Source organism: Myripristis murdjan, chromosome 13 (assembly GCF_902150065.1).
Source record: "Myripristis murdjan chromosome 13, fMyrMur1.1, whole genome shotgun sequence".
Classification (NCBI taxonomy): domain Eukaryota; kingdom Metazoa; phylum Chordata; class Actinopteri; order Holocentriformes; family Holocentridae; genus Myripristis; species Myripristis murdjan.
The window spans coordinates 14967193-14977931 of record NC_043992.1 but is presented as its reverse complement, the minus strand read 5'-3'; the positions used below and the strand labels follow the sequence as shown (position 1 = coordinate 14977931).

The 10739-nt window shown below is 41.8% G+C and overlaps 1 protein-coding gene across 1 annotated transcript; it reads right to left on the bottom strand.

The window, feature by feature from the left end:
- Nucleotides 1–37: 37 nt before the first annotated feature.
- Nucleotides 38–10472, bottom strand: LOC115369913 (inositol-tetrakisphosphate 1-kinase-like; the record flags this gene model as incomplete). The annotated part of the gene is made up of 10 exons (XM_030066643.1): nt 38–444; nt 531–693; nt 1559–1626; nt 2950–3115; nt 3247–3287; nt 3592–3693; nt 3801–3918; nt 4716–4838; nt 9941–9965; nt 10324–10472. Coding segments are annotated over 10 exons (1107 nt in total), but the record flags the coding sequence as incomplete, so codon positions are not given.
- Between the last annotated feature and the right edge of the window lie 267 nt (nt 10473–10739).

Here is a 10739-nt window from a genome sequence, read left to right as displayed (position 1 = left end):
GTTTGTCTGGTGTGTCGAATCTCACTAATCACAGTGGATTACACCTAAAAAGAGCAGCATCTCTTACTTGTACAAAATCACAAATGTCATTAATTTTGTTTGGGTAAGGCTTAGGTGGACAGTTAAGGTAGATGTAGTTGTAGAAGTAGTCTGGAATATAGCTAAATCTGTTACTGTGAAACCTTTTTGGTCCCCAGTGGAAGAGCTTGTGCAGAAGAGCGACTTGTGTTTCTCGAGTCTCCGGAGGCCATTGAGGCGCCGCAGAATCAGTGATCTGCTCCTGAGGCTGCACTCAAAGGCTGGCCGTCTGAGCAGATGGACTACCCGTGGCTTGTGTTGATTCAGGGGATCCAGCAGCCTGGGGGCTAGCAGCAGTCTGTTTGTCCAATACTGACTCGATGTGGCAGAGCAGGGAGGAGAAAAACTGGGGGACTCCCTCGTAGCCTGAGGGACAGAGAGCGTCAGTGTGTGGTGCATCAGGATTTCACTGTGTGTGCAGCATGTGTGTGTGTGTATGTGTGTGCACCCACCTGGGAAGATGTTGATGTCAATGACAGTGAGGGTGTGTGTGTGTATGCTGATGATGACGTCCACGCCAAACAGCGCCATGCCCAGCTGAACTCGGAGCTCCTTGACCAGGGCGGCGACGGCCTCAGAGCTGGGAGGCGGCAGGCACGGCATCTGCTCGTCCAGCTTAGGAGAACAGGGGGAGGGAGCGTTTGTGTGATGCGTTTCAGGATACTTGGGTGCAAAATGGCTGAGGGCGAGTGGCTTAAAATCCAGACGACCACAGCAAAGTATGTGAGAGATCACAGAGGGTCTTTTCTTTGACTAAAGACTTTTATGACACAGTCTACATTGTACTGGTGCAGCAAACTCCACACATCTGCAACTCCATGCAACATTGCAACTTATTTTAAACTAAAATATAAAAGATCAGAGAGAAAGCGAAAGAGATTCGAAAAGGTCAAGGTTGGACATTGGCTAAGTTAGAAACTTAAGGACAGGGGAATGAAAGTGAAACCAGACAACGAGAATTTTGTAGCTTGGGTTAATGATATATTCCATGACCAGGGTTGCCACTGGTCATGGAATATATCATTAAATTTTAAGACTGCCTTTACATGTGCAGCTTGAATGCAACAAGTTCTGTGCAGCTTATTTTTTTTTTCTTTTTGTTTTTTCTTTTTTTGGGGGGGGGGGGGGGTTACAATAAAACCCTCAATTAAAAATCAATAATAATAAAAATCAATCAGTTTGCAGCATCACATGGACTGTTGAGAATGAATTTAGAGACAGTAAAAGTAAAATTTTAGGTTATCAATCACTTTTGAGGTATATGTTGATGAAATTCAAGGGTAATTTCAAAGAGCCTTCAAATATGTTACTTACTAATTATTACCTACTTACCATGAAATTCACAGCTTGCTAAATTAATGTTACCAATATTTATCTCACTCTGAAACATATCTTCTGCACTTTTGATACACACTATATGACATGGTATATGGATGTTGCCTGTGGTTTGTTTATGTTTGTAATGCCAGCTGACACTTACTGCTGTGAGGTGGGAGCTGGACTCAGGCTTGGACACCTCGTGGCTGTTGAAGAAGATGGTCTTCCTGTCTGGACACATAAAGAAACAACAAATGCAATGAATGCAGGAGTAAACAAGTAGGAGATCAGTGAAAAAAAAAAAAAACAACAGGAAAAAATCAAAAATTCCATACAAACCCAAGTCATTTCCATCCAAAACAAGACCATGCAGACCTAAAGTGTCCTGATGTGTCTAAATCTTTACGAGACTGAACAACACTGTGGTGAGCACACAGAGCCAGCAGGGGTACCCTGACAGCTCATGTGCTTACTGCAGTGGCCTGGGTTCAAGTCTGAGCCCTGGCCATTTGCTGCGTGTCATTCCCTCTCTCCCCCTGCCTTTCCTGTCTCCCTCTGCTGAAAAATCTTTAAGAAAAAAAAAAAAAAAAGATACAGAGCCAGCAAAAGAAGAACACCCTGCTATAGTTAATAGAAATACAACCAAAAGTCAACTGGTAAACTGACCTTAATGGGAGAGTGGCAGTTTTCTGATCTACTTCTCCAATAACAAAACAAATCTGAAAGTTCATCATGGCCCAAACACTATGAACATTTTACTGTTGCTTATGTGAAGAGATGGCTGCATGAGACAGTGCATTTAGCCTGTGGTGTGACATGGTGGTGGGATTCAGGTGTGCTGATTTTTCTCCTGTTTCAGGGTTGATGACTTGCACAGCCAGAAGGGCTGTCACAAAAAGGCCCTCGAAGCTTTAAGTTTTGTGGAAGAGGATTTATGTTTCAGCAGGAAAGTGACCCTCAACATGCACTGCAGCTGTGCCAGACTTATCTGAAATCCACAGAGGAGTAAGAAGTGCTGATTTGCACAGCTTTCCCTCCACAGTCAGACAACCTCAACACCACTGAAAATCTTTGGGAACATTTGAAAAGGGAAAAGGCAAAACACACAGTAAAATCACAAGACTCTGTGGGGTGATGTTGCTGGAATAATGTGAATTTTCATATTCTACAAAAAACAAACAAACAAAAACATGTAAAGTTGGTGCTGGACAAGGTGCAAGCTACAATTAAGACACACAGTGGGCATACCAAATGATGAGGAATTTTGACTTTCAGCAAAAACTGGGAAACTTTTTTTCATTTATATTAGTGAAAATAATGCAATCTTAGTGAGAAATACAATTTTGCTTAAAGCTTGTATTAGTTTTTGATAAATGATGACACAAAAGACTTCTCAGTACTTAGTAGGCATGGGATGATATGAAAATTTCATGTTGCGATTGTCCTGGCCAAATATCACGATCAACATTTCATGAGTATTGTTTAGTGTGATCCGTGATGAAATCCTACATCATCCCATCCCTACTCAGTAGTGGACTCTGTGTGTGGACTGACCACAGGGTCCGGAGGGGAAGTTCTTCAGCGAGGGTCTCTCCACACAGAAGTGTCTGTCTCCCACCACGAACACCTTGTGAAGAACGGCACCGTGATTGACGAAGCTCTGGAGCACACAGGGAGGACGGACATCTGCCAGACTCCCTGCACTGAAGATCAGAGACATCTGGAGCACATCGGCATGGAATAAACAGAGAGAGCACCAGTGAATATACTCTTATTAACTACAGTTATTTTATTATTTTTCACAGGCATGAAATGAGAGCATAACAGACAAGATATCTGCACACCACTCACCTCATGGGACTGCGAGCCATGGGCCACCCTTGTCTTGCAAACTGAGGAAAAGAGGAAATACTTTCAGGCTTTGTCCTATTGAATGGTTGGTTTTTGCAGTGTCAGACTGTAATGTTACTTCTAGATAACAAAAAATGGTTGACGATGTTTTTGACTGAGCTTTTAGACTTTACATGAGTGCATGTAAGACTAAATTCATACAATATACATACATACATAAATGCTGATTGGTCAGGTAAGATAGAATGAAAAAAAGTATAAATTATGTACTAAATCTAGCATTCAGACACAAGGAAGCACTAGAACCGGCAGATGCAAAGTCAGACAAAGATGCAGCATACTGACTGAGAGGGAAGCTGAGGCCCTGGGTCACCATAGCCTGCTGTATGGTCAAAATGTCGCTGGCATGATGGATCTCAAGGTAGGGAGGACTGCAGATACGCCAGTCTGTCAAATACATTTGTATATGTGCAGTGCATGTTAAGTAACACCACCTGTGCATGCCTTATGAGCAGAACAGCAAATCCATAGTACTGACTGGAGCGGTACCGCACCTCGGAGTGAATTGTGCAGCTTGTTCATGATCCGATAGGAGGCGAAGCGGTCCAGCAGCTGAGTCATGGCAGGCAGTGGGTCCAGAAGAACTGTACTGGGGTGGGCTGACACATAACTCTGTAATGTGATTACATTACAGGGTTACTGCGTGTGTCAGTGTTAAGTGTTAAGCATGTTATCCCCGTGCACATGTCACATGCAATGGACTGCAGCCAAACTGTGAGTCCATCAGTGCAAGGAAATAACATAACATTGAATATTACTCAATAAGTAAGTAAGTAAGTAAGTAAGTACACTTAAGTACAATTAATCCCACAAGGGGAAATTCCAATTTAAGTTACATCCCGTCCAAGAGACACCAAACAGACATGACAAATACAGGGTTACAGGATCAGGAGAACTTCGGGTCAGCCACCGTGCGCGGCGCCCCTTACATTAGATGAGAAAGGAGGACATTAGGGAAAGATATGATGGGAATGCATAAATTACGAACCTTGTGGGGCATGGGTGTAGCTCTTTAGGCTCAATTTAAAGGCGTGTGCACACATAATCAGTTGCACAAGCTTTGGGGATTATACGTATTGTACAATATGCTCATCTCACAATACAATTTGACACATGGGGCTATGGGCTCAGAATTCAATACAGCAATAATAAGAGTTGTATTTCTGAGCTTTAAATCTTTCTAGTAGTTGCATTACATACTACAACTGGATAAAATGTAGCTAATATTACCATTCATTTATCACACAGTACATACTGTTGCATTTTTGTATTGCGATACACTGAATATCAGTGTGTCGCTCCATTCTCACTAATTATGTAAGGAATTACAGTCATCTGTAGGTGATAAATTCTGAATGGACTAAATGACACAGATGCAAAAGAGGTCATTCTCTTTAAACGCAGCCTACCTGGAAGTTGGTGAGGAGCTGCTGTGATTGGCTGTCACGGTCAGCCTCCACGATGACGTCAGATAACTTGTGGACGATGACGTCGAAGGGCCCCTGGGCCACCAGCGGCTGGCTAAGGTCGATCTATAAGAGAAACACTCTTACACCTACATATCTGACCATCCTATGTGTTGGACCTGGCAAACCACAGGAACAGTAAGTTACTTCTCAAACATTTGAAAAAAGTCATGAGGAGCTCCTGATTTTATTCATCTGTGGGTAATGTTCTGGGAATGTAATATGACATATAATGTGTGTTTTATTTTGAAGGTGCTATGTGTAGCAGTTTAGACATAAATACATTATTATCAAATTAATTTTGATACCATGGTGTAATTATTGCCAGCAAATTTGGATTTTATGAAAAACTGCGCAAATTTATTTTTCATAAAACAAGTGATGATTTTTGGTGATTTTATATTTACTGGTGAGACAAGAAAAAAAAAACAACTCAAAAGTTCCTTGTCTAAATTTGATTTCGGTCATAAAATGAAAAGGCCCACCCGAATCACCACATAAACCCAGTCCTAAATTGATTTGGTATTTTATAACCAGGAAGAATGCAATATGGAGATACAATTTCATAACAGTCTGTCGGATCACAGCATGATTCTAGCAGCAGGAAACTAATAAAGATATGCTTTGCCAGCTACAACTACAACTATAGCTTACAAAAATCAGATACAATGCCAAAAAACAATCTGTCAAGTTTAGAGAATGAATTACAGGGGGTGACATAAGACAATGTTTTGCACAACAATGAACTGAATACATGCTGTAATGAATTAACAAAAAGTCATTGAAAAAAATATTATTTCAGTTCCTCAGACAGGAAGCGATCCCTTCCATGGGTAAACACATCAATCTAATCTACATACATACAGTACAAGCCAAAAGTTTGGACACACCTTCTCATTCAATGCGTTTTCTTTATTTTCATGACTATTTACATTGTAGATTCTCACTGAAGGAATCGAAACTATGAATGAACACATGTGGAGTTATGTACTTAACAAAAAAAGGTGAAATAACTGAAAACATGTTTTTTCTTCAAAATAGCCACCCTTTGCTCTGATTACTGCTTTGCACACTCTTGGCATTCTCTCCATGAGCTTCAAGAGGTAGTCACCTGAAATGGTTTTCCAACAGTCTTGAAGGAGTTCCCAGAGGTGTTTAGCATTTGTTGGCCCCTTTGCCTTCACTCTGCAGTCCAGCTCACCCCATACCATCTCGATTGGGTTCAGGTCCGGTGACTGTGGAGGCCAGGTCATCTGCTGCAGCACTCCATCACTCTCCTTCTTGGTCAAATAGCCCTTACACAGCCTGGAGGTGTGTTTAGGGTCATTGTCCTGTTGAAAAATAAATGATCGTCCAACTAAACGCAAACCGGATGGGATGGCATGTCGCTGCAGGATGCTGTGGTAGCCATGCTGGTTCAGTGTGCCTTCAATTTGGAATAAATCCCCAACAGTGTCACCAGCAAAACACCCCCACACCATCCACACCTCCTCCTCCATGCTTCACGGTGGGAACCAGGCATGTGGAATCCATCCGTTCACCTTTTCTGCGTCTCACAAAGACACGGCGGTTGGAACCAAAGATCTCAAATTTGGACTCATCAGACCAAAGCACAGATTTCCACTGGTCTAATGTCCATTTCTTGTGTTTCTTGGCCCAAACAAATCTCTTCTGCTTGTTGCCTCTCCTTAGCACTGGTTTCCTAGCAGCTATTTGACCATGAAGGCCTGATTGGCGCAGTCTCCTCTTAACAGTTGTTCTAGAGATGGGTCTGCTGCTAGAACTCTGTGTGGCATTTATCTGCTCTCTGATCTGAGCTGCTGTTAACTTGCGATTTCTGAGGCTGGTGACTCGGATGAACTTGTCCTCAGAAGCAGAGGTGACTCTTGGTCTTCCTTTCCTGGGTCGGTCCTCATGTGTGCCAGTTTCGTTGTAGCGCTTGATGGTTTTTGCGACTCCACTTGGGGACACATTTAAAGTTTTTGCAATTTTCCGGACTGACTGACCTTCATTTCTTAAAGTAATGATGGCCACTCGTTTTTCTTTAGTTAGCTGATTGGTTCTTGCCATAATATGAATTTTAACAGTTGTCCAATAGGGCTGTCGGCTGTGTAGTAACCTGACTTCTGCACAACACAACTGATGGTCCCAACCCCATTGATAAAGCAAGAAATTCCACTAATTAACCCTGATAAGGCCCACCTGTGAAGTGAAAACCATTTCAGGTGACTACCTCTTGAAGCTCATGGAGAGAATGCCAAGAGTGTGCAAAGCAGTAATCAGAGCAAAGGGTGGCTATTTTGAAGAAACTAGAATATAAACATGTTTTCAGTTATTTCACCTTTTTTTGTTAAGTACATAACTCCACATGTGTTAATTCATAGTTTTAATTCCTTCAGTGAGAATCTACAATGTAAATAGTCATGAAAATAAAGAAAACACATTGAATGAGAAGGTGTGTCCAAACTTTTGGCCTGTACTGTATATATATATATATATATATATATATATATATATATACATGTACACACACACACACACACACACACACACACACATATATATATATATATATATATATAGAGAGAGAGAGAGAGAGAGAGAGAGAGAGAGATAGATAGATATTATATTTTGCACCATTTGGATCTTAAGAAGGTTCTAAGTAGAGCTTCAAAATGTTGTCTGTCAGCTATCCACACTGTAATGACCTCCTGATGGCAAAGGCAAAAAAGCTTTCTTGTTAATCACCTCAAAAATCTGTTTCGGCATGCTTGATGCTAGTGTTTCCAGGAGGCTAGTGGGAATGTTGCTCCAAGTGGTGAAGATGGCTTCACAGAGGGCATCCACTGTCTGGAACTGGTGTCCATTTCTGTAAACTTCCCTTGCCATCAAACCCCAAATGTTCTCAATTGGATTTAGATCAGGGGAACACGCAGGAGTGTTGATGTTATTTCCCTGGAAGAAGTCCTTTGTCAGGCGGGCATTGTGAACTGCAGCGTTATCCTGTTGAAAAACCCCATCATTCCCACACAGACGATGGCCTTCAGTCATGAGGGATGCCCCCTGCAACATCTCCACATAGCCAGCTACCGTTTGACGCCTCTGCACAACCTGAAGCTCCATTGTTCCATTGAAGGAAAAAGCCCCCCAGATCATGATGGCGCCCCCTCCACCGTGCCGTGTAGAAAACATCTCAGGTGGGATCTCCTTGTCATGTCAGTAACGTGGGAAGCCATCAGGACCGTCATGGTTAAATTTTTTCTCATCAGAGAATAAAACTTTCTTCCACCTTTCAATGTCCCATGTTTGGTGCTCTCATGCAAACTCCAAACGGGCAATTTTGTGCCGTTGAAGGAGATGAGGCCTTTGAATACGTGTTTTGTTCTTAAAACCCTTTTCTCGCAGATGCTGTCAGATGGTTATGGGACTGTAGTTGGCACCAGTGACAAGCTTAATTTGGGCCGAGGATCGTCCCGTGTCTTGACAGACAGCCAATTGGATCCTTTTTTTGGGTCTACCACTTGACTTTTTTGTTCCATAACCCTCAGGATCTTTTAAGAAGTTTAAAATGACTGTCTTACTGCATCCAACCTCAGCAGCAATGGCATACTATGAGGGCTTTGTTGTCGGGCCTTGCTTATGCAGCTCAACAATCCGACCGCGTTCAAAGAGAGAAATCTTTTTTGCCTTTGCCATCAGGAAGTCATGACAGTGTGGATACCTGACAGAAAATGACACTGAATCCACATTTTTGCCAAGATTTGGGCTTTTAAAGGCAGTGATCTTAAACTTTTGATCAGCTGATGAACAGCCTTTTTCAGTTTAATGGTTCTCTACTTAGAACCTTCTTAAGATCCAACAGTGCAAAATGTAAATTCTTGCAATTTCTCAACTGGTCTTAAAATGTTGATCATTTATATATATATATATATATATATATATATATATACACATATATACACACACACACACACACACACACATATATACGTATATATATACGTACTGCTGTTCCTATAAGGTCATTAAAATGCACCATATAGCTTAACTCTGTTGTCTGTAAATATATTTTATGTCTGTTATTTTGAAAGGCCCTTATAGGGACAGGTATTGGAAATTAGCAGTAGCTATAACTGCTGTGATGCACTGCATTGGATAACTGTGGCGCAGTTCTATGTATATACTGCATCTGTCTCTATCAAACAAATACTATATACAATAAATAATGAATAATAATAGTCTGTGTCTTACTCCAATATTGCAAGTGCTTCTCAACATGCAGACCCTGAAGTGTGAATCAGTGGTACCCAATGCAAAATGCAGCGTAGAGGCTGATAGGGGCGGCTAGGCTTCTTGCCAGTGATTGCATGTATTTAGGTAATTTTACTAAGGCTTCAGAAAGTAGTAATGATTTACTGGCTCATTTTTCCAGCAACCCTGACATCATGACACCATGCCATAAGCCAAAATAAAACAATGTAGTCACCACTGCTTCATGTAATCCAGTCTTTCCCAAGCTGCTGTAGAGACATTCACATGCAATGAAATGTTTCAGCAGTGACGCCAGGCGGCCATTGTTTACTGTACTGCTTCATAAAGATGGAGGAAGGTGGCTACAGGTGGCAGTGACATATCTCTTAAAGCGGCCATCACCTGGAAATGACACTATGTGCGCAAGTGCGTGTCTGTGTGCGGACATGTGACACTCCTCTCATACAGTAGACTATGTGATCTTACCTGTACAGGAACACAATCATTGGCAAAACTGTCAGTATAATTAAGCAATTAGTTTAACTTGTTTGACTACTTTTGATTGCCTATCTTTGCTGTAAGTGTATGTATGTGTGTGTGTGTGTGTGTGTGTGTGTGTGTGTGTGTGTACATGCTTGTATATGTTTAAGGGTGGGGAGGTGAGGACTGAGTGTGTGTGAGTTCTTTTTTTGCATATGCACTAATAAAACTGCATATCAACACACACACAACTGCGAACAGGGTGTTAATATGGCCACCATACACACACACCCACACACACTAGGTTAATTGCTGCATAATTACAGCTTATCATCTCTTCCAGATTTTTGTACCAGTAGATTTAACATCTCCCATCCTTGTAAACCTACAAGGTTATTGCCATCAGTCTAAGCATAGTAATGTCATAACACACTTACCTCCACCACTTCCACCCCATGACGCCTGCAGAAAAATACAATTTACAAATTACAGTTTATATATTTTACTGTTGATGGTGTCAGTTTTGGAGTCATCTGATGATACTTTACAACAGCATGCCTCAAAATGCTTTATTTTTGTCACATGGGAGGATTTTTTTATTATAGCAGATTAAGTTATGAATTGCATATAGCTATAGAAATGAAAACCACATGATTAAAATAGCTTTTTTTTTTTTTTGCTGTGGGACCACCCCCTTACTGAGCCCATCTGAGAACCACTGACACTGAGTATCATTCACTCTGACAGATCATTCACTATTAGATACTGAAATGGCTGATTAGTTGTAAATGAATCAGAAAGTGCAATAGTGTCAACTTACGCACACAGCTCTGCAAACGCGTCTAGGTTCATCCTCTTGCGCTTCTTGTCGCTGAGACAGAAACCCACCCTGCGGCCAGACATTAGGCTCCGTCTCTGGGGGCCACCAGTGGCCAAATGACAGGCGAGAGAGGGAGAGAAACGGAGAGAGAGGGACACACACACACACACACAGAGAGAGAGAGAGAGAGAGAGAGAGAGAGAGAGAGAGAGAGAGAGAGAGAGAGAGAGAGAGAGAGAGAGAGAGAGAGAGAGGTGTGCGGGATTACGCCTCTTTCTTAATCATTCCACCCTCCTCCTAAAAGTTGTGCTGTGACATATCGCCAAAAATCCCTCTTCTGAAAAAGCATATTAGAGTCATAACGAAGTCCCTGATCCAGATAAAGTAGACCAGTCTAACTGGTCAAGTCACTTGAC